Genomic DNA, 25371 nt, shown 5'->3' on the forward strand with positions numbered 1-25371 from the left:
AATATCACTGTTATAATTAAATCATGTGTACAGTTTTAAATTAATATCATCTCAATTCATTAATTTCTTTTGTGTAATTTACTTACTTTAATGTTTTTAATGATCAGACTCAAATGGAGGAACAGAAATATATTAGATTTAATTAAATATACGTATTGGAATGGGTTTATGATGGATTTATATGTTAATGGGTCAGTAAATAGTAACAGAATTAGTATTTTTAGGTGAACAAATTCTTGAACCTTTACTGTCGTCTCCTTTTTGGAGTTTAGACTTAAAAATTATATTTATGTGGGGAAAAAAGTAATTTATTACGATCTTAAGTTACTTTTTTAACTAAAGGTGTTACTTAGTTACTTATAATTGAAGGTAATGTGAAGCTATATGTTATTTTTGCGTTTTGTAGTTTTTTTTATTTTAACAGTAATATAGGCTTAAATTGTAGTAATACTTTTTTACTCTACATTTGAGTTGTCAAGATTAGTAAAAGAATTATTTTAAAAAGTAAATATACACTGGCAAACGTGCCACGTGTAAATACACAGACGGTAAGTATGTTTATACTTTTGTATTGTTTATTTTTTTAATAAAAATTCTCTTAATCTGGTAGTATAAACTGGTAGTGTAATATCAGCGATAAATTGTGTACACTGAAAAAAAATATTCAGAGATTATTCCTTGGATTTACTCAATTTTTTTACGTTAAGTGGCTGCAAACAATTTATTTGGGCTGAATTTAAACAAATAAATTAAGTTGCTTTTGTTTAAATTCAACACAAGTTGTTTGGAACAGTTTTGCAGACATCATTTTATTCAGTGTAATAGCGCCATCTAGAGGAACATTACAAACAAAGGTAATAATACCTCAGTGATTCTAAATAACACTAGTCTGATGCTATTTTAATGTTCTTCTTTCATTCGACCTTTTGTAATGACAATTCACTAATGGAGCGTTATCAAATAAATAATGATTTCATATTTAAATTACTCAGTTTTTTACATAAATCATCTAAAAAAAATTACACACAAAAAAGCAATAATTTAACATAAAACTCAAAGGTTTATACATAAAGCGGTTACTAAAGGACAGTAACCGACTAAAGGACTAAAGGTTACTTAGGACAGCTTTTATACAGGATTTACAGCTTGTTGTTTTAACCTTCAAAATGTATCATCTATTATCATATAGTCTAAATTATTCCGTTTAACCGCGTAATGTATGAACTTCAGATTTGTTAAGGGATTAATATTTTACATAGGCGTATTTTACATCTATAAAAGAGAGGGAATCTGAAATAAAAAATCTTTTATATTATTAGATTATCCCTTAGAAAAAAATAACCATGGATTTATTAGAGTAAATTGCCGTTTTTAGGCTATTGTAAATATACTTGAAATAATGGTTAAATTTCAGACTGTTTGTAATGTTTATAGATTTGTAAAGTGTTTTTTCCAGCGTGACAGGGAGGATAAACTGGTATTACCTGATTTTGCTGACTGCTGGTGTTGATCTAACTGCAGGTTTCACTTTTTTTGGCGGCTTTTTACCTCAATTACATGCTAAAATGCACGCTATGGAAAGTTGTTGTTTTACATTGCAGTAGCTCAATGCATTCGACATGTAGGCCTAGATCTGTAAAGATGGCCTTCTGGATAATATATCAAACTGAACATCAGGAAAGAAGAGGCGATTGAAGTCACTTGACATGAGAAACTGGTGATCTGGGATTTTTATTTATTTATTTATTTATTTAATTTATATTACCATATAACCAGTGGCAAGAAAACAAACTAATAAAAAATTATAATACATATATAGTTGATGTCAGAATTATCAGCTCCCTTTTGATTGTTCTTTTCTTTTTTTAAATATTTCCCTAATGATGTTGAATAGAGCAAGGAAATTTTCACAGTATGTCTGATAATATTTTTTCTTCTGAAGAAAGTTTTATTTGTATTATTTCAGCTAGAATAAAAGCAGCTTTAAAATTTTTATGAACCATTTTAAGGACAAAATTATTAGCCTCTTTAAGCTTTATTAGTCCCTTTAAGCTTATTTTTTCCAGACTGTCTTTAGAACAAACCAATGTTATACAATTAAATGTCACTTTAAACTGTATAGAAGTGTCCTGAAAAATATCTAGTCAAATATTATTTACTGTCATCATGGCAAAGATAAAATAAACCAGTTACTAGAAATTAGTTATTAAAACTATTATGTTTAGAAATGTGTTGAGAATTAAATGAGTATAAAATATAATAAAATATTGCCAAACATATTCTCACAATAATGCATAACCTCTAGAATTATGTAAATGTTCAATTATAGATAATTATATTGTCGTTGTGGAGAAAGCTAGCCATTTACTCCATTTATTTTCAAAGAGCTCTAATTGTAATCAAAGTGCCTGTGTCATTTTCTCCATTTCCTCAACTTCTGCTGTAATTTTGAACCATTTGTCTTTAGTTGGTGGGTCTTCTTTATACCATTTCCGGGTTATATCTTTTTTACTTGTTGCCAAAAATATCTTAAATAGATATCTATCCTCCTTTTCAAGTTTAATAGGAATGATCTGGGATTTTTAAACGAGTGGAATGTCTAAATCAGGGGTGTCCAAACTTGGTCCTGGAGGGCCGGTGTCCTGCATATTTAGCTCCAACTTCCTTCAACACACCTGCCTGAATGTTTAGTATACCTAAAGAGCTTGATCAGCTGGTTCAGATGTGTTTAATTGGGGTTGGAACTAAAATAAGCAAGACACCGGCCCTCCAGTACTAAGTTTGGACACCCCTGGTCTAAATGGTGACATAATTTTACTTTTTGGTTGAACTGTTCCTTTAATCATCTCCAAAGTGGTCCGTTTTGACTTCAGAAGTCATAATAATCAAAGTTATAGTCGAAGTCTGTGTATAATCAAGCATCTCTGAACACACAACATGCTTAACTTTGAAGCAGATGAGCTACAACAGCAGAAGAACAGTAAACTACTATAGATTGGAAACAGGTTGTTTGGTTAGATAAATCTTTATTTCTGCATGCTACAACAAAAATTAATAATCTTTTCTTGCAGTATGTCCATAGACATTAAAGGTCTAGAGTCAATAAAGCTCTAATTGACCAGACTTGACTAGTGGCTGGTGTTATAGAGATTTTCTTGCTACTTCGGACCCTTATTGAGCATTATTTTAGTCTAACTACTTTGTGTATTTTTGCTGACTAAGTCCTTGTTGACAGAAGTAGGCTATAGTCATCTTTTAATAACCATAAGTCACAAGCTCAAATAATTTCAAATTTACTCAAGTGTTGCTCTTTTAAATTGATTGGTAATAAAATAAACATTTGAGGTAATGCAAATGTTTTGATGAATTTTGATCTTTACTTTTGTTTTGATTTCTAATCCAAGAGAAAACATGTCACCGTGTCGGATCTTCTTAGGATCATACGTCTGCATACTTGTGCAGTGTTTGACTGAATGAGTAAGTGCAGCATCCTGTTCTTTTGCTGTCAAATCCTTGTGTAAATGAACACACCCCTACGGTAAGCAAAGCGTCACGAGACTTGCTCGCGCGCGCTGGAAAGTGTTGAAAGTTTACCACACTATGGTGAAGGACTGTGTCATGAATATTAATATGGTCACATGACGACCGATGTTTTTTGCATAAAGGCCATTCAATAGTATAACATATTACTATGGTTTTATTCATGTTAAATTTGTTTTGTTAAACTAATCATAATTTCGTGGTTTATTTATAATAAATCTGTGGTTAAACAAAGTTGTAAACGTGCTAAATATGCTATAATTTTGCTTAAATAACAATGGTTATTTACAGAAGGTAAAGCACTTTCAGTTTTATCATTAACAAATATCATGTCCAACTGTTATTGTTTACATCCATTTTAATTTCAACGCGATTTTAAAGATTAATTACTGTCAAATTTGAACACATTTACCTTATTATCTCAGTTTGTAGTGATATACTTTTTATTTTTATGAGAAAAACGATTTATTTAATTTAAACGTATATATTTATTCACGTATTATCTTCCGCTTTGTTATTTTAACATATTGAAATGTATGACATCGTGAAATAAATAAAAAAACGACAAAATGACACGCTCATAAATATTACCACTCGAGTCCTGCATGTTAAGCAGCTCTCATGAATATTAATGAGCAATCCTTCACAATAGTAGCACTTGTAGTTTCGCCGGCGCTCGCAGGTGAGCGAGGAAGTTCCCTTCCCAGCGTCACTTCCAGACTTCTAGCAGGTGCCATGGCCAAAAAGTTAGTCTTATAAATATTAGTTTCGCGTGTAATTATGAGAAAGTGCGTTAAATATGAAATAAATCTGTGTGAAGGGACGCGACTCCTGTTGCCATGGCTTTGTCGGAGTTGTATACAAAGGTATGCTTCACTTTCAGAAGTTTTTAGAAAGTTTTTAAACACGATGTTTTATTCTTGCTTGATTAGCCTACATTTTCGAAGATTATAGTGTTGTCAAGCATTTCTGAACGATATTATTGAGTTTAATTTAGTTGCAGCTGTGACATATGGTGTTGGTGTTGTTATTGTTGACAGCGCAGTGTTAGCACAAAAACAAAATATACACACGTCTTTCAAAGCATAATCTCTTATGAGATCGCGTTTTGTATTGTAGTATAACAGGGTGTGGATCCCTGATGCTGAACATGTCTGGAAATCTGCGGAGATTTTGACAGATTTTAAGCCTGGTGATTCTGAGTTGGAACTACAGCTGGAGGATGGGACGGTAAGACAAAATCATCTTTAAATATTAAAGCTTACTGACGAACTGTGTATAGAGTATTTTCATCAATTAATAATGGTGGATTTACCATACTTATTTTGGTTTTATGCAGCACTGTTGCCTCCAGAAAGCTTTCTTAGGGGTGGCCGAGTGAGGCCACACCAAATCTTGAGGGGGCACACAAAAATAATGAATTGTTTATATATTGTGAATAATGAGTAATGTTATGTTTTTGTTTCTGGTAAAGGAAATAATGAAGTTTTACTTAATTCCATTAATTACTCTTGAAATAGTGTAGTTTATTCCTTAAAATAATTCAGCAAGTACACATGCAAACCAAATAAAAATCAATGTTTAGTTTAAAAACATTTTTCAGGTAAGTTATTTTTCACATACTTTTATTGTACAGAATACAGTATATGCCATGTCTAAAATTAATGAAGGTTAATGAATGAATTAATTAATAAAACAAACAAATGAACAAACTGAACAAAAGATGTTACTTCATATACACACTTACTATAATGGACCCTAATATTATCATTTATCCATGTTCCTTTTTGAGCCACAATATTATTTATACATATTCTTCTATTGATTCAACACAAAATTAGTGAGATTTATGGCCCTTTTAAGTCCACCAGCAAAATAATGGAGTTGCTAAATAAACTAGATTTTAAAAATGCTGATTTCTTTTTGGGGGATTTGGGATTTTTTATCAGATAAAACACACCTTTTTAATTAAAAAAATAATAATTTCTTAATAAAAAGTGTGCAATATCAGTGAATCAGCTACGTCGGTGGCGCTGATCAATCCACAATAATTTAGTGGCTGCATTTTATTTAATAATGAATCAATTTTTTATTGAAACATTGTGAATTTAAGTAAGTACATTTAAATAAATAATATCAACAACAACATTCATATTGGGGTGGCCAGAATTTACACACCCTTGGGGCGTCCCTGCTATGCAGTTGTTTTTTCAAATCATAATAAGTTATTTAAAGGTAAACACTGGTTTGGTAAAATTAGGGAACGGAAGAAATGTAAAGCAAATTCTGTAAAAATAAAAATATAATAAAAGTTTAGCATCTTATTTTTAAAATGTTTATTAACTAATCTACATTCGAAACTGCATTAGAAAACTACATTACCCTTGAAGAACCACAAATTGCATAATTAAAAATTAAATCTAGAAGACATATTTTGATAAAAATCCATATTTTGCATGAAGTTTGAAAAATGTAGCTTTTATAGATACAACAAATAACTTTTATGGTATTGTATTTTTCTGTAGTTTTTAATATGTTATTCGCAGTGCTTCATGGGATTGTAGTTCTTTCCCTCATACATTTCTTAGACTTTTTTTAAATAATTTTGACAAATTTTCATCAATTGTTTGCATTAAAAATCAATGTTTGTAATATTGTGATTCTCCTCCTCGCTAGTAGATTTGATTTATTACTTTTAACTCTTTTTACTATTTTTATCTGTTGAATGCTTGATTCTGATTGGCTGGTAAGCATTCTAAGGCGTGCAGTTGTTTTCAGATAAACACACAGCTAAAGTAGTTCCGGCAGGTTTTGAGTGCATTACAGAAGGCACACACAGAAGCATTTTGAGGGCAAAAATATGAAAATGTCTGAAATATAACATCTGAACAGTAGCTTTTGGTGTGGGAACTGTAGAATAAGCTGAATTAACCACTACAGTCTTTTAAATTATTAGAAAACAATGCACACCTGAGTTGGTTATTCATCTAATAAACAGTCCAATTACTCCTTACTTAACAAAGACTTTTTTAAAAAGTTCTCTGTGGCCTGGACTAAGGCACTCTACAAAAAGTGGGCGGGACTAAGACAATATATACAAAATTGGGCGTAACTAATGTGCTCTATACACAAAGTGGGCGGGACTAATACACTACAAAATGGGAGGGCCTAATGCTCTTTATGCAAACAGTAAGTGGAACTAAATGCACTGTATACAAAAAGTCGGCGGACTAATGAGCTGTATACAAAAATTGGGAGGGACTAATGCACTTTATACATAAAGTGGGCGGGACTAATTCACTCTACAAAAAGTGGGCGCAATTCATGCACTCTATACAATAAAGTGAGTGGAATTAATGCACTCTACAAAAAGTGGGTGGGACTAAGGCACTACAAAAAGTGGGCGGGACTAATGCACTTAATACAAAAAGTGGGCGAGATTAATGCACTCTACAATAAAGTGAGTGGAACTAATGCACTCTACAAAAAGTGGGCGGGACTAAGGGACATTACAAACAGTGGGCAGTACTAATACACTTGATACATAAAGTGGGTGGGACTAATAGACTTTATACAAAAAGTGAGTGGGACTAATGCACTTTATACAAAAAAGTAGGTGGGACTAAAGCACCCTATACAAAAAATGGGCTGGACTAATGCACTCTATACAATAAAGTGAGTGGAATTAATGCACTCTACAAAAAGTGGGTGGGACTAAGGCACAACAAAAGTGGGTGGGACTAATGCGCTTAATACAAAAAGTGGGAGGGACTAATGCACTTAATACAAAAAGTGGGCGAGATTAATGCACTCTACAATAAAGTGAGTGGAACTAATGCACTCTACAAAAAGTGGGCGGGACTAAGGGACTCTACAAACAGTGGGCGGTACTAATACACTTGATACATAAAGTGGGCGGGACTAATGCACTTTATACAAAAAAGTGAGTGGGACTAATGCACTTTATACAAAAAGTGGGTGGGACTAAAGCACTCTATAAAAAAATGGTCTGGACTAATGCACTCTATACAATAAAGTGGGTGGCACTAATGCACTCTACAAAAAAGTGGACTGAGTCTATGCACTCTATACAATCTAATCTAACTTGTGAATCTTTCTTGGAGGAGTTGCATTATCCTCTGGAAGGGGGTGAAAAGTTGCCACCCCTCCGAAACCCCGATATCCTGGTGGGTGAAAACGACCTGACGGCTCTCAGTTACCTTCACGAGCCGGCCGTGCTGCATAACCTCAAAGTCCGATTTGTTGAGTCCAAAATCATCTACACGTATTGCGGTAGGTTGGATATTGAGTGGGTTTTTGGTCATGAACATGTTTTTTTTTTTACTACATCAAGCTTATATTTATTAATTTATTATTTGTAGGAATAATTTTGGTGGCTGTCAATCCATATAAGCAGCTTCCCATCTATGGAGATGCAGTCATCCATGCATACTCCGGGCAAAACATGGGCGATCTGGACCCTCATATATTCGCTGTGGCTGAAGAAGCCTACAAACAAATGGCCAGGTGATGCAAATTTTATAAATGCTGTTTTGACTTTAAATTAATTTAATAGGAAAAATTATTGTGAGAATGCAAATTCAAAAGTGCTTATGGGAGTTAAAAGTATATAAAAAAAAAATTGGATAATGTTTTGCTAACATTCATACTTGTTTGGGGGGGGGGGGGTGTTAAAATTCATTAGACTATTAGAGGAACTCCATTTTAAGTCTATCATACTCTCTTTGATTTTAAAAAAAAATTCATTTTAAGAGGATTTCTATTGGTTATATTATTTTATTTATGTATGTTATGGAGTATTTCATTTTATTTATATATACTCTATTTGAAACTATTATTTATGAATGTTTTTTTTTCCACTTTTCAAATGTAATTTGTTTACATGTACTAAGATCTTATATATATGAAAAAGTTCCATAAATATTTATTTTAAGAGTCTTCTATTCTAATATTTACATAAATGTTAAAAAAAAGGTTATAGAATGTTAGAGAACAGTCCCTTTTGGGTTACTTTTTTTTATTTATAGTGCGAATCCGAGTATATTGACTACTGCAAACTTAGTAAATCACAACGAATAACTCATTGCAACAAGAAATTACAAATTCTGTCCTTCCATAATTTTTGTATCTGAAAAGAAAACTCGAATGAATGTATGTGCAATAAGGTCAGCTGCAAAAATAACAGTGTTAATGCCGTTTAATCATAGTTTTATTTTTGGATAAATACAAACATTGCAAAAAATGCTTACTTAGATTTTTTTTGTCTTGTTTCTAGTCCAAATATATAAAAATTATTGAATCAAGAAGCATTTTATAGACAGCCAAAACATACTGTCTTGTTTCAAGAAAAAAATATGTCAAGATTTAATGAGTTTTTCCTTAAAATAATCAAAAAAATTAATCTTATGTTAAAAGGAAAAGCCAAATGACTTTGCTTACCCCGTTGGCAGATTATTTAGCTTGTTTTAAGGTAAATCATGCTTAATTTTGGCATATTATTTCTCAAAACAAGACACTCTTTTTCTTGTCTAGAAAATGCTTCTTGATTTAAGATTCTTTAGATAATTGCACTCGAGACAAGACAAAAAATGTAGATAAAGCATTTTTCGCATTGAAGAAATGCAGAATAACCAACAAACTTTATAGGCTGAGCTCAAAATGAGTGAGCTCATATTTTAGTGAAGCATCTTTTGTTCAACTTTCAGGAATAACAAAAATCAGTCCATCATTGTGAGCGGTGAGTCCGGGGCCGGAAAGACTGTATCTGCTCGCTATGCTATGAGATACTTTGCCATGGTCAGCAAATCCGGCAGCAAAACCCGAGTGGAGGACAAAGTTTTGGCGTCCAATCCGATCACTGAGGTAAAATGTTCGAAATCTAAGATCAGATCTTAGAATCATCATACAATTTCTTTTTTACTGATCTTATTATTATTATTATTAATTGGGATAATCGAATGCGCCTGCAGGCCATTGGAAATGCAAAAACAACCCGAAATGACAACAGCAGTCGATTTGGAAAGTACACTGAGATCAGTTTCGATAAAAGATACCAAATCATTGGTGCCAACATGAGGACGTATCTTCTGGAAAAGTCCAGGGTGGTGTTTCAGGTGAATATCATTCGAGAGACGTGCTGAATAATAAATGTAGATTTCTCATTGTGTCTCGTTTGTTCTCCCTGCAGTCGGAGAACGAGAGAAATTATCACATCTTCTACCAAATGTGTGCTTGTGCAAATCAGCCGGAGTTCAAAGGCTTACGACTGTGTGAGTGTCTCTCTCCTGCACGTGTTACATCAGTCTTTAACGCAGCACAGAAATCAGCGGAGTTAAAAAATGGTTTGAGAGGTGTCGGCACCAGTGGTGTAGTGGTTAGTGCGTCAACACATGCACTCCGGTGCTCAGGGTGACCCGAGTTCAATACCTCCCTCGAAGACCTATGCTCATCCTTCCCCTTTCTCTGCTCCCCATGCTTTCCTGTCAATACTCTACACTGTCCTATCCATTACAGGTGAAAACCCAGAGAAAAAAAAAACTGTTTTGAGAGGATTGTGCACAATCCAGTCATAATTATAAGTGTGCTACTAATACTATTTTTGCATTCTTGAAATGTTCTAGACTTCACAAGTGATTAATAGATTAATGCATATATTGTGTAGGTTTAATGGCATCTTAAATTCTTATGTAAATTTTAGCTTTACATTGTAACTCAATATCTGATACCATAAAAAACATGTATATTTCTAAGATAGATAGATAGATAGATAGATAGATAGATAGATAGATAGATAGATAGATAGATAGATAGATAGATAGATAGAGGGATAGATAGAGGGATAGATAGATAGATAGACAGATAGAGGGATAGATAGACAGATAGATAGATAATTTGATAGATAGACAGACAGACAGACAGACATATAGATAGATAGATAGATAGATAGATAGATAGATAGATAGATAGATAGATAGATAGATAGATAGATAGATAGATAGATAGATAGATAGATAGATAGATAGATAGATAGATAGATAGATAGATAGATAGATAGATAGATAGATAGATAGATAGACAGACAGAAAGGCAGGCAGACAGACAGACAGACAGACAGACAGACAGATAGATAGATAGATAGATAGATAGATAGATAGATAGATAGATAGATAGATAGATAGATAGATAGATAGATAGATAGATAGATAGATAGATAGACAGACAGATAGATAATTTGATAGATAGATTATTTGATAGATAGATAATTTGATAGATAGATAATTTGACAGACAGACAGACAGACAGACAGACAGACAGACAGACAGACAGACAGACAGACAGACAGACAGACAGACAGACAGACAGACAGACAGACAGACAGACAGACAGACAGACAGATAGATAGATAGATAGATAGATAGATAGATAGATAGATAGATAGATAGATAGATAGATAGATAGATAGACAGACAGACAGATAGATAATTTGATAGATAGATTATTTGATAGATAGATAATTTGATAGATAGATAATTTGACAGACAGACAGACAGACAGACAGACAGATAGATAGATAGATAGATAGATAGATAGATAGATAGATAGATAGATAGATAGATAGATAATACAATAAATGTATTGTATACTATGTATTTATATACACATACAGATTTTATTCCTGTCTATAGTGCTCATGTTCTTCATCTGTTGATAGTGGGCGCAGAAAAGTTTAATTACACACGTTTGGGTGGTGAGATCGAGATCGAAGGTGTGGACGACCGTGCTGATATGGCAGAAACACGCAGAACCTTCAATCTACTGGGTAACAGATGTTTACAATAAAAAACATGATTAATAATTACATCGCTGCTGTAAACAAAAATGCATCAATGTTTCTCTTCAGGTCTCAAGGAAAACTTTCAGACTGACGTGTTTAAGGTGCTCGCCGCAATCCTGCATTTAGGAAATGTAATAATCAAGGCAAAGGACCCAGAGAAATCATTCATCGGTGTAAGAAATATTCATCCGTTTACTCGTAGACAGTCAGTGTTGGGAAAGTTACGTTTAAAAGTAATCCATTACAATCCTGCGTTACTTCTTTCTAGCTAAATAAGTTACTTAGTTACTTTTTAACAAAAGTAATGTGCTACATTTGTGTTGCTTTTTTCATCTGTGCTGGACTTTTTTTATAATAACAAAAAACATCTATTATTCTGATAAGTTACTTTTAAAAGTAATCCATTACAATCTTGTGTTACTTCTTTCTAAAAGTAACTAAATTAGTTACTTGGTTACTTTTTAACAGAAGCACTGTGCTACATTTGTGTTGCTTTTTTTCAGGGATGTACTTGCTTGTTTTTTTAATAATATCATAAACAAAACATCTATTTTGCTGATAAGTTACTTTTAAAAGTAACCCTTTACAATCTTGCGTTACTTCTTTCTAATAGTAACTAAATAGGTTACTTAGTTACTTTTTAACAGAAGTACTGTGCTACAATTGTGTTGCTTTTTTCATCTGTTCTGGCCTTGTTTTTTCTTTATGATAACAAAGAACATCTATTATGCTGATAAGTTACTTTTAAAAGTAATCCATTACAATTTTGTGTTACTTCTTTCTAAAAGTAACTAAATTAGTTACTTAGTTACTTTTTAACAGAAGTACTGTGCTACAATTGTGTTGCTTTTTTCATCTGTTCTGGCCTTGTTTTTTCTTTATGATAACAAAGAACATCTATTATGCTGATAAGTTACTTTTAAAAGTAATCCATTACAATTTTGTGTTACTTCTTTCTAAAAGTAACTAAATTAGTTACTTAGTTACTTTTTAACAGAAGTACTGTGCTACAATTGTGTTGCTTTTTTTAACAAGGATGTACTTGCTTGTTTTTTTAAATAATATCATAAACAAAACATCTATTTTGCTGATAGGTTACTTTTAAAAGTAATCCCATACAATCTTGCGTTACTTCTTTCTAACAGTAACTAAATAAGTAGTTACTTTTTAAGAAAAGTAATGTGTTGCGTTTTTCTGCTTTTTTATGTAAAATGGACTTGCTTGTTTGTAATAATAACATAAACACATTTTCTATTTTGCTGATAAGTTACTTTTAAAAGTATTTCTATACAATCTTGCGATACCAATTTCTAAAAGTAACTAAATAAGTAACTTAGTTATTTTTTTAACAAAAGCAGTGTGCTACATTTGTGTTGCTTTTTGTATACAAGATGTACTTTCTTGTTTGTAATATTAACATAAGCCATCTAATATGATGATAATTCATTCATTCATTTTCTTTTTGGCTTAGTCCCTTTATTAATATGGGGTCAACACAGCGGAATGAACCACCAACTTATCCAGCATATTTTTTATGCAGCAGATGCCCTTTTAGCTTCAACCCATACACACCCATTCACACACGTACACTACGGACAATTTAGCTTACCCAGTTCACCTGTAGTGCATGTCTTTGGACTTGAGGGGGAAATCGGAGCACCCGGAGGATACCCACGCCAACTCAGGGGGAACAAGCAAACTCCATACAGAAATGCCGAATGACCCAGCCGAGGCTCGAACCAGCAACCTTCTTACTGTGAGGCGATTGTGCTACCCACTGCGCTACCGTGCTGCCCAGTTATGCTGTTCAGTTACTTTTAAAAGTAATCCATTAAAATCTTGCATTACTTCTTTCTAAAAGTAACTAAATAAGTTACTTAGTTACTTTTTAACGAAAGTAACCTGCTACATTTGTGTTGCTTTTTTCATCTGGGCTGGAGTTGCTTGTTTGTAATAATAACATGAACAAATGATCAATTTTGCTAATAAGTTAGTAAACATGCATTAGTAACATTGCAACATGCAACAGTTTACATTGAACTACCCTTTAGTAAACACTGTTTATGCATCATACACTCTGAAAATTAAAAAGTAATGCATTACTTTACTTAGTTACTTGAAAAAGTAATCGGATTACATAACTCAAGCTACTTGTAATGCATTACTCCTAACACTACAGATAGTATCAGATAGTATCAGAACACTACAGATAGGATCAAAGATTATTTTGTAAATTAGGATAAGATAGTATGTCTCAGGGTTATTTAAGGCCTGGGAAAGTAAATAAAAACAAACACAGGTCCTTGAAAGTGCTTAAATTAAATTGGAATCATAACTTGTGTATGGTGTTGTTTCAACAATTGTGCTGTGCTGCAGTCAAAAACAAAACGAAAAAACTGTGAGAAATTCTTAATTTAAAGATTCATTCATTCATTTTCCTTCGGCTTAGTCCCTTATTTAGCAGGGGTCTCCACTGCGGAATGAACCACCACCTATTCCAGCACACATACAAAAGTGTGTGATTTGAAATCAATGGTGCTTTAAAAACTCCTTATATCTGCTGTTCGTGAAATAGTGGGAACCCTGATGTTTACTCTGCTCCTTCTCCAGTCCAGAGACCCTCACCTGGCCATATTCTGCGACCTCATGGGCGTCAGCACGGAAAACATGAGCCGCTGGTTGTGTCATAGACGGATAGTCCTGTCAACAGAGACCGTAGTCAAACCGCAGCCCCGGGAACGTGCTGTCAATGCACGCGACGCTCTTGCTAAACACATCTACGCCCATCTTTTCAACTGGGTCATTCACAAAATCAACCACGCGCTGATGGTCCCTGGCAAACAGCATTCGTTTATTGGGGTCTTGGATATTTACGGGTACGTCAAATTAAATTCAATTCAATTCAATTTAGCTTTATTTGTATAGCGCTTTTACAATGTATATTGTGTCAAAGCAGCTTCACATAAATGGTCATAGTAACTGGATCAGGGTAGTTCAGTTTTTAGTGTTTAAGTTCAGTTCAGTTTAGCTCAGTTCAGTGTGGTTTTAAGTCATTACTGAGAGTCCAAGCACTGAAGAGCAAATCCATCGATGTGTAGCTCTACAGATCCTGAACCATGGCGAAAGCGGAGAGGGAAAAAAACTTCACCAATAGGAGAGTGAAGAAAAAAAACCTTGAGAGAAACCACACTCAGTTCGGCAAGACCATTTTAAATTAAAAGAAATTTAATTTTTAAATTAAAGAAATCAGAATTTACTATGTTTACTTTAGCTAGTGAATTGAATTAATAAAAAAAAAAAAGTTTGCTTTTGGTAATCTTCAATCTGCTTCTGTGTTTTGATTGGCTGCTTCTCTGATGATGTTCAGCCACAGTATTCTTAGCCACGCCCATCTTACCGTTAGTTTGCTATGAGGGAATGATTCATGAAAAGAAAGCTCCGTTTCCCTACTTACGATTCCATTTTAGTCGGAAATTTATCAATGTAAAATAAAAATAAAGACTTTAAAATGATATATGTGAGAATTTTCATATATTTATGTTGTTTTTGATTTGATTTGATTTGATTTCATCATACATAAAATATCATTAACAAAAAATACATTTAAACATGGTCGAAAATAGAGCGGGACGAAGCATAAGCTTATTATTCTCCCACCCCATTACCACATACATCATTCGTTTATTACTTAAACTTATTTATTCTTTTACTTATCTTTTATTTTTACATGCAACATATTTGATCCTTTTGGCATCTTTGACAAATAATATGTTTGATTCTTTTTGTACCTTTTCAATTTGTAATGTAGCCCCAAAGAAGAAGAAAAAAATATATATAGTACTGCAAATTGATAAAAGAAAACAACAACAACAACATAGTACTGCAAATAGCCATTAATGAAAATTTCATCATACCTTTCTCTTTTATCCTTTTTCAATCACCTTCCTCATTATATTCCTTTATCATTATATTTCTACAGTTTTTTTTTAAAATTGATTAATATCCTGATGTTGTTTTAGAGTCTGATCTAGACTGTTCCATAGTTTTACACCACAGACAAACATACACAAACTTTTTAAAGTTGTTCTTGTTTTCAACCTCCTAAAATGTAGTTCTCTCAGATTATACCCCCCTTGTCGTTTTTTAAAAAACCCTTTGTATACATTTCGGAAGTTTTTTTTCCTAAACATGAATTGTGCTGTTTTAAATTTCCTGTTTTTATTGCCAGTGTATGAACAGCTTTTAATATAAGTCTCAAAATAAGATCTTCGTGACCTACCAGGTTGTCTGAAAGCCTGTAATGTGATTTTTAAGTTAAAGGATGATTTTGCTTGAACAATTGAATGGATGTAACATTTATGAGCTCCTTTCTGTCTTTCTATGGCACACTTCATTCTTATAATGTTCAAAATAATGCAGAAAGACACATTCTATACTGCAAACATTGTAATTTGTAGTATATAGTTTCAAATATACTTTTTAAAATCATATCTATCCTAACACTTTGTATCAGAATACATTTTTTGGTCCAAGGTTATATTAATTGGCCTTAACTAATATGTACTTAGACTGAATGAATAAACTGTTACAGTGTACTTACTTTGTAAATACAGTGTACTTATGCTTAATTAAATAGCTGTGCATAATTGCATCAGTTATTCATTTTTGTTTAATAGTTACAGTACACTGTTGACCATCCCTTACACTTTAACTCGCTCTTAAACTTAAGTATACAACCAAATATGTCCCGAACCCCACCTCAAAAGCACCAGAAGTGTTGAGCAATACCTTATGAACACATTTAACACATAATATTTATTATATATTAAAGTTAGTATATAGCAGTTAAGGCCACTTAATATAAAGTGGGACCCATTTTTCTAATGTTGTTCTGTCTTTCTCTAGATTTGAGACCTTCGAAATTAACAGTTTCGAGCAGTTCTGCATCAACTACGCCAATGAGAAGCTGCAGCAGCAGTTCAACCTGGTTAGTCCATCTTTGCTGTATTTTAAAGCATTTTATTAATATAATTATTTCTGTATACAGCTATTCAGATCATCCAGTGAACATGTTTTTTCATTTTCTTTATGTTTGCAGTATATAATCGCAGAAAAAGAGTATCAGACATTCAATCGACGCATTCAAATATAGTTTTTTATCTCTTTATTTTTGACATTTTTGAAGTAAAAGTCTAAAAGTGTCAGATTTGTTTACAAATGAATGCTGCGTCCTATTTTACTTTCTAATACTCATCAAGTTGAGTGCCCACTAGACACACTAGAAAGCACTGTACAGATCACATCTACCACCGAACTAAATATCCCATCATGTCTTGCAGTCACACACCTGTCACCTCTTGATTACACACACACACACACACACAGCTGAAGCTCGTCATGAATGATTAATTGGACTATATATTCATCACACACACACATTCGGGGCTGAGTCTTGTTATCCGTAATGATACGTGTTTTTGACCCCTTGTTTATTTATTGTTTAGGTTGTTTTGCCCCTTGCCGCGACCTCTTTGCCTGTAACTACGACTACCCTCATGCTACCATTTGCTCCTGTATTAAACTCGCCAGCCCGACCACTCTTGAATAAATCTGCATTTGGATCCTCACCTCTGTTGCCACCCCAATCATTACACATACTAAGCCCTAAACTATACTTTATTAAGAGTAACAGTAAGAGTGTGCAATTGTCATGTCTGTTGTGAGAAATAAATTGATTTGAAGTGTAATTTATAAAAAAAAAACGTGTCACTGATTATCATCCCATCAGCACGTGTTTAAACTGGAGCAGGAGGAGTACATGAAGGAGGACATTCCCTGGACGCTGATCGATTTCTACGACAATCAGCCCGTTATTGATCTCATCGAGGCTAAGATGGGCATTCTGGACCTTCTAGATGAGGAGTGTCTGGTGAGAAGAAGAATAATGTGGAGAAAATATTCAGTCCTAACTAAAATGAAGAAAGGGATGGTTTATATTTAATTGCATAGCCCCGCCCACACTGTAATCTCATTGGTTTAAAACATATAAATCAAAACCTGAATATTAAGCAGCTGTGTTTTGATTGGCGGTTTTAAAAGATACAACTTCTAAATATATCACAGAAAAAATGTATCAAACATTTAAAATGTCTGTCGGTAAAATATTCTGTCTTAACTGTGATAAAAGAATGTGAAGAAGAGCTGGTTTATATTGTGTTGAGTAGCCCCACCCACATCAAATCATTGGTTCAAAACACCTCCCTGCTGAATATTAAGTAGCTATGTTCCGATTGGCTGTTTTAGAAGATACACATTCTGAAATGCATATAAATTAGATTTTAATAAACAGAATATGATTGATTTGTGTGTATTGTGTTAGTTTGTTTACTAACAAAGTCTTTTTTGATATCTCGCAGTTCCCGCAAGGCACTGATAAAAACTGGCTGCAAAAACTGTACAATTTTCTAGGCTCAAAGCCGCTGTTTGAGAAGCCTCGTTTGTCTAATGACTCTTTCATGATTCAGCATTTTGCTGATAAGGTGAGAAACTATTCATTTATTTGTTTGTTTGTTTATTTATTAAAAAAAATTAATTGCCATTTGATTGGCAACTCTAAAAATGCATTAAAAATAGTTTGGCAAAACTTTTAAAATTCCAAACCTATTATTTGAAAATTACAAACTTGTTCTGAAACATTGAAACATCAGGGGCTCTATTTTGACGGTCCATGCGCAGAGCGCAAAACGCAGGGCACAAACGCTTTCAGGGCGTGTCAGGACTTTTTTTAAGGACAATTTAAGGACGGGAAATCTGCCTTGCGCTTCAGTGCATGATCTAAAAGGGTTGAGTTTATTTTCTTAATGAGTTATAGGTGTGTTTTGAGAATAAACCAATTAGAGTCTCATCTCCCATTCCCTTTAAGAGTCAGCTGCGTCGCGTCAAGAGCGCATTCGCTATTTACAGAACACAAAGTAAGTCTAAGTGGAAAAACTGAGCATTTCACTAGCAAACAGTTAACAGTTAACAGCTTTTTAACAGAAAACTGTTAAACAGAGCATCTACTGCGTGAGAATGAGAGATAATGGATCACTTTCACTTTCGCTCTTGGATATGGAAACCTTTACGCACAGACATCAATTAGTCTATAAATAATTGATTTCGTTTGTTAGGCGCAAATATTCGTTTTAAAACTATTTCTAAATTCAGTTCTAATTTCCAGCAAACGAATAAATTAATAATAATAACCAAATGTGGTCAAAAATCTGAGTTATATCCTAAAACACATGCTGTGCCCCATATGGTCTAAAACCTGACAGGTGGGCAAATCTAAGCTTGTTTTTAATTAAAGAAATATAAATATGGATATAATAAATAATACTGCTAATAATAATAACATTATACAAAAGCAAATTGTTATGAATGAACTGAAAAAGCCTCCCGAGATGAAGAAGACATAAAAGCAGTGATTTTTCATATTTATGTAGGCTAGAAAATAATATGTTTTGTAATATTTTAATCCTTTATATTTATATTCTATATCTAGTCTTATTATATCCTATATATATCCTTAATATTTACATTTTTTCATATGTAAAGATATTTGCCTATTGCTCTCTTGTGTGTATTAAGCAGTGCGCAAGCGAGGCGCAACTTTGCGCCGGAGTTTAGACCTTGTTAGTTTTGGTCTAATGAAAAATCTAATATAGTTTCTCAAAATAGCAACGTGCCAGCGGTCCGCCTCAGAACGCCTCCCTTTTTAGACCAGAACGCCTATGGGCGCACAAACGAGCGCTAATGCATTTGCTATTTAAACAGCGTAGCGCAACGCCTCAAAACGACTCTTGCGCCAAGCTGAAACTACCAGAAGGTTATTGCGCCGCGCCTTGCGCCACACTGCGCTGGGTGTATGATAGGACCCCAGGAATCAAATAAAAAATTATTATTAACATAATAATAATAATAAATCAATAAATAAAGACATACAATTCAATACACATTTTTTGTACATTGCATTTCACAGCTTTCCAATATGTTTTTTTTTTTAGTTTGTTAATTGTTCTGCTGGAATACAACACGTCTGAACATTAATTAACTAATAATTGACTCTACTGTCTTATTAATGCTAATTAAAGTGCTGAAAGTGTTTTCTTTAGGTAGAATATCAGTGTAAAGGTTTTTTGGAGAAGAACAGAGACACGCTTTATGAAGAGCTGGTGGATATCATGCGTGCTAGTCAGGTATCAGCCTTTATTTCAAATGATTTCTGAAGTTTCATGTCACTGTTGTGGGTTTAATATCTGGGTGGTTAGTTTGCTCTCTTGGCAGGATTTTTTAAAGAGGAGGAAGCAGATTCTGGCCATAAAATCATCAAAGTGACTCCGGCACAACCTAGAGTCAAAGCGTCAAACAAGCAGCTCAGAAGCACTGTAGGAGACAAGGTACAAAAAACACCATTAAAAAATTCAATTAAAAAAGCAATTACTAATTGAACCATCAGAATGTGTAGCTCAGACTTTTTTTCTAGATTTTAGAATTAAAAAAATTCTAGCAGTTCTTATTATTGATGTTGCAGTCTTGGCATTTTCTCCTAATTCCTTGTTTGAATCTCAGAATTCCAATTTTCATTCATTCATTCATTTTCCTTTGACTTAGTCCCTTTATTCATCAGGGGTCGCCACGGCGGAATGAACCACAACACATTCATTCATTCCTTTACTTTTCGGCTTAGTCCCTTTATTGATCTGGTGTCGCCACAGTGGAATGAACCACCAACTTATCCAGCATATGTTTTACGCAGCGGATGCCCTTCCAGCTGCAACCCAGCACTGAGAAACACCCATACACTCTTGCATTCACACCCACGCATACACTACGGCCAATTTAGCTTATTCAATTCACCTATAGCTTATGTGTTTGGACTGTTGGGGAAACCAGAGCACCCGGAGGGTGCCCTGGAAGAACATGCAAACTCCACACAGAAATGGCAACTGGCCCAGCCGGGATTTGAACCAGCGACCTTCTTGTTGTGAGGCGACAGTGTTAACCACTGAGCCACTGTGTCACCCCTAAAATTCCAATTTCATATCCCGAAACTTCATTTTTCTCCTCATAATTCAAATGTCAAATCTTACATAAATTTTTTTTTGACAGTTTCAAATTGTTACAATTAATAATTCTATATTTTACATATATATATATATATATATATATATATATATATATATATATATATATATATATATATATATATATATATCTGGCAGCTCTATAGTATATCTTATAAATGTGTATATATCTATATATATTATATAAATATATTTTAAATAAATTTTTTTCTTTGTATTACGTAAAAAATGATTCGCTCTCCTGTGATTTTTTTTTTCTTTTTTAATTATTTCCCAAATGATGTTTAACAGAGCAAGAAATTTTTCACAGTATGTCTGAAAATATTTTTATTTTCTTATTTTTTTTTTATTTTGGTTTGAATAAAGTTTAAAATTTTTTAAAAACCATTTTAAGGTCAATATTATTACCCCCCTTAAGCAATATTTGTTTTTAAATTGTCTATAATACAAACAACCGTTATAAAATGACTTGCCGAATTACCCTAACATTTTTCTATTTTCCACACTATCATAGTTTCGAAGCTCCTTGTACCTGTTGATGGAGACGCTGAACGCCACGACACCTCATTATGTGCGCTGCATTAAACCCAATGAGGAAAAACTGCCATTCGAGTAGGTAACAATACTGAACTATTGAGTCTGTTTGCTTGTATATAGTATATTTATCTCTCTATCTCTCTCTCTCTCTCTCTCTCTCTCTCTCTCTCTCTTTCTGTGTGTGTGTGTGTGTGCGTGTAGGTATGACTCCAGGCGTGTGGTTCAGCAGCTGAGGGCCTGCGGTGTGTTGGAAACCATCCGTATCAGCGCTCAAAGTTACCCATCCAGGTAAACACAGGCTTTTCTTCATGTTTATATTAGTTGCAGACATTACAGTTAAAGTCAGAATTATAAGCCCTCCTGTCTATTTTTTTTTCTCCAATTTCTCTTTAACGGAGAGCAGATTTTTTCAACAGATTTCTAAACATAATAGTTTTAATAACTCCTCTCTAATAACTGATTTATTTTATCTTTGCCATGATGACAGCACATAATATTTGACTAGATATTTTTCAGGACACTTCTATACAGCTTAAAGTGACATTTAAAGGCTCCATCTATCCTTACAGGTGGACGTACGTTGAGTTTTACAGCCGTTACAGTATCCTGATGAGCCAGTCGGAGCTGAAGCTGGGAGAGAAGAAGCAGACGTGCAGGACGGTTCTTCAGAGACTCATTCCTGTAAGAAAAGCAGACTCTTGTAGATCTAAAAGTTTAATCGCGTAATCACAACAGAGACATATCGCATGCGCATGACAAAGACATGCATGTTGTGTGCGCACAACATAGACATATACATATCGCGTGCGCATGACATATGTAATGCATATAAAGACATAGACATACATATTATGAGCACACAACATAGACATACATATCGTGTGCACAAGACGTGTGTGTTACATTCCGGTTCACTACTGGTGTGTGGTACATTCTACGTCACTTCCGGGGTGTGGTACATTCCCTTTCCGCAGGGAATCTGTAATTGTAAATTTGTTTCGGGATTTGTAAAAGTGTTTTGCGTCTTGTTAATTTGTTTCGGGATTTGTAAAAGTGTTTTGCGTCTTGTTAATTTGTTTTCTAATATGTAAATTTGTTTCGTCCTTTGTAAAATTGTTTTTCCTATGTAATTGTGTCTGATGATAAGTAAAAATGTTTTTCAAAATATAAATTTGCCTCGAGCTTTCAAACTTTGTAATGTTGTTTTGCACTTCCCGGCCACCGTAGTATTGCGTGCACACGACCTACGCATGGCGTGCGCATGAAATACAAATAGCGTAAACAACTTAGACATACATATCGTGTGCGCACAACATACATGCACGCAAAAAAAAAAGTTCTGAAAAAAAATATATATTTTTTTCGATTTCTAGTGACGAGAATTATGTTTTAGTTTATTGTTTTTTTTTTTTTTGGATTTTCGTTAACATAAACGTTCATTGACCAATATTCGTAGTTTTTGTTTAAATTTTTGCTTACTAAAATAACCTTGCAGGCGACGCAGTGGCGCAGTAGGTAGTGCTGACACCTCACAGCATGAAGGTCGCTGGTTCGAGCCTCGGCTCAGTTGGCGTTTCTGTGTGGAGTTTGCATGTTCTCCCTGCGTTCGCGTGGGTTTCCTCCGGGTGCTCCGGTTTCCCCCACAAGTCCAAACACATGCGCTAGAGGTGAATTGGGTAGGCTAAATTGTCCGTAGTGTATGAGTGTGTGTGTGGATGTTTTACAGAGATGGGTTGCGGCTGGAAGGGCATCCGCTGCGTAAAAACGTGCTGGATTAGTTGGCGGTTCATTCCGCTGTGGTGACCCCGGATTAATAAAGGGACTCAGCCAACAAGAAAATGAATGAATAAAAATAACGTTGCTTTGAACAAAATCTCTTCTGCTCCATTTCAGGACTCCAATCAGTACAAGTTTGGTCGGACCAAGATCTTCTTCCGGGCCGGGCAGGTGGCGTATCTGGAGAAGCTGCGTTTAGATCATCTGCGAGCGGCTTGTGTGACCATCCAGAAGCACGTGAGGGGCTGGAGACAAAGACGCAGCTTTCTGAACATCAGACAGGCGGCTCTCATCATACAGCTGTACGTGCGCGGGAAGAAGCAGATCAGGTGACAGTTAAAACTTTCTCTTTTTTCAATTTAATTAAATTTATTTAGCTTTTTTGGGGTATTTAGTATTGACGTACGGATGTAATTCCTGCAATAATTCAATCCTGGCATTGCCATGCAGAAAACAAATAAACCTTACACCTTAGATGCACAGTGACAGCTCAGGCGTTGAAGCAGGGCTGGGCTGCAATAGTGATCCAAAGACACTGCCGCGGTTTTCTGGTACGGAGGATTTACCAGCTCGTCCTGAGAGCTGCGGTCACCATACAGGCCTTCACCAGAGGATGGATGGCTCGCAAACGCTACAAAAAGGTAAAATGACTTCTTATTCTTTGTTTAATACCTTATTATTTGATATTGCTCTGTAATGATTATGTGTCTTTTTTGCGTCGTTGTAGATGGTGGCAGAACATAAGGCTCTGGTTCTGCAGAAATATGCTCGAGCGTGGCTGGTGCGCCGGCGGTTTCAAACCATGCGGCGGCTGGTCATTAATGTTCAGCTATCATACAGAGTCCAGCAGCTGCGTAAGAAAGTAGAGGAGCAGGTACAGTCATTCAAAAACACAGAGGAAAATGCGTATGTCAGTATGTCATTTTGACCACTAGAGGGCGGGTATTCACAACAAACAAAGACGTAGTTTGATCACAGCATGACTGGGTTTGGAATCATGGGAGTTGTAGTCTTCATTAAATCCTACAGGAGTACTGTATCTAGCGATCAATGCCATAAACCACTCAAACACCCTAGTAACTAACAATTAATGCCCTTAAACTAAACAAACACCCTAAAAACTTAGGATAAATCCCCTAAAACCACTTAAACACTCTATTAATTAACAATCAATGCCCTAAAATCACTCAAACACCCTAGTAACTAACAAGCAATGCCTTAAAACCACTCAAACACTCTAGTAACTAACAATCAATGCTCTAAAACCACTCAAACACCCTAGTAACTAACACTCAATGCCCAAAAACCACTCAAACACCCAGGTAACTAACAATCAATGCCTTAAAAGCACTCAAATACCCTTAGTAACTAACGATCAATGCCTTAAAACCACTCAAACATCCTAGAAACTAACGATCAATGCCCTAAAACCACTCAAACACCATAGTAACTATCAATCAATGCTCTAAAACCACTCAAACACCCTAGTAACTAACACTCAATGCCCAAAAACCACTCAAACACCCAGGTAACTAACAATCAATGCCTTAAAAGCACTCAAATACCCTAGTAACTAACGATCAATGCCTTAAAACCACTCAAACATCCTAGAAACTAACGATCAATGCCCTAAAACCACTCAAACACCATAGTAACTATCAATCAATGCTCTAAAACATCTCAAACACCCTAGTAACTAACACTCAATGCCCAAAAACCACTCAAACACCCAGGTAACTAACAATCAATGCCTTAAAAGCACTCAAATACCCTAGTAACTAACGATCAATGCTCTTAAACCAATAAAACACCCTAATAACCATCGATCAATGCCCTAAAACCACTCAAACACCCTAAAGCCTGGTTTATACTTCTGCGTCAAGTGACCAGCGTTACTCACGGCGCATGCAACGCGTGTAGCTGTGCATTTATACTTCTGCGCGCTGTCTCTGTTGGTCTGCATTAACACTTCCGAAACACTAGTTGGCAGTGAGGTGTAAATGTTCCTCTGTGTTGAGTTTCTTAGCTGCTGTTTAGCTTTTCCTGAACACTTCCGGGATGTACAAGTGGCTCAAACTCGCTCATTTTGAGGCAGGAACCGGCAGACGTGCAACAACTTTAACTATGAGGTAAACGCAAAACAAAACTTTCCATCCAGAGCTCTTTCACGGGACTCCACACTTGTAAACAATCGCTCCATCAGGCTCGCACCATTCACGCAGCTCTCGGTCCCACCCAGACTCGTCAGCACTACCAAGCCGACCAATCACAGAGCTTGCGCTGCGCGTCGTTGTGACGTGTAGTTATATTTTTTGAGAGGTGCACATCAGCCACGCCGACGGCCACAGGGAAGGGCTATGCATCAGCGTCATAGCATACGCCGGCGTTTGACGCAGAAGTATAAATCAGCCTTAATAACCATCGATAAATGCCCTAAAACCACTCAAACACCCTTGTAACCAACAATCAATGCTCTAAAACCACTCAAACATCCTAGTAACTAACAATCAATGCTCTAAAACCAATAAAACACTCTAA

General features: G+C 34.7%; 1 protein-coding gene across 3 annotated transcripts in view; it reads left to right on the forward strand.

Annotated features, from left to right (window-relative positions):
- Positions 1–4190: 4190 nt before the first annotated feature.
- The window catches only part of myo5c (myosin VC), a 51041-nt gene continuing 29860 nt past the window's right edge, over positions 4191–25371 (forward strand). For all 3 annotated transcript variants that reach the window (XR_015525908.1, XM_087311350.1, XM_087311349.1), the window contains exons 1-21: positions 4191–4406; positions 4660–4770; positions 7665–7833; positions 7923–8067; positions 9267–9423; positions 9531–9674; positions 9749–9830; positions 11273–11380; positions 11462–11568; positions 14006–14271; positions 16301–16382; positions 17184–17324; positions 17812–17934; positions 19549–19632; positions 19705–19833; positions 21035–21132; positions 21259–21345; positions 21627–21738; positions 22951–23162; positions 23309–23474; positions 23561–23707. Coding sequence is in view for 2 of the 3 variants with exons in the window: in XM_087311350.1 (XP_087167476.1) it covers positions 4380–4406; positions 4660–4770; positions 7665–7833; positions 7923–8067; positions 9267–9423; positions 9531–9674; positions 9749–9830; positions 11273–11380; positions 11462–11568; positions 14006–14271; positions 16301–16382; positions 17184–17324; positions 17812–17934; positions 19549–19632; positions 19705–19833; positions 21035–21132; positions 21259–21345; positions 21627–21738; positions 22951–23162; positions 23309–23474; positions 23561–23707 (2697 nt within the window). In the remaining variant the exon portion in view is untranslated. The remainder of the gene's footprint in view (positions 4407–4659; positions 4771–7664; positions 7834–7922; positions 8068–9266; positions 9424–9530; positions 9675–9748; positions 9831–11272; positions 11381–11461; positions 11569–14005; positions 14272–16300; positions 16383–17183; positions 17325–17811; positions 17935–19548; positions 19633–19704; positions 19834–21034; positions 21133–21258; positions 21346–21626; positions 21739–22950; positions 23163–23308; positions 23475–23560; positions 23708–25371) is intronic.

This window comes from Danio rerio, chromosome 25, assembly GCF_052040795.2.
Source record: "Danio rerio strain M-AB ecotype USA chromosome 25, GRCz13ab, whole genome shotgun sequence".
NCBI lineage: Eukaryota > Metazoa > Chordata > Actinopteri > Cypriniformes > Danionidae > Danio > Danio rerio.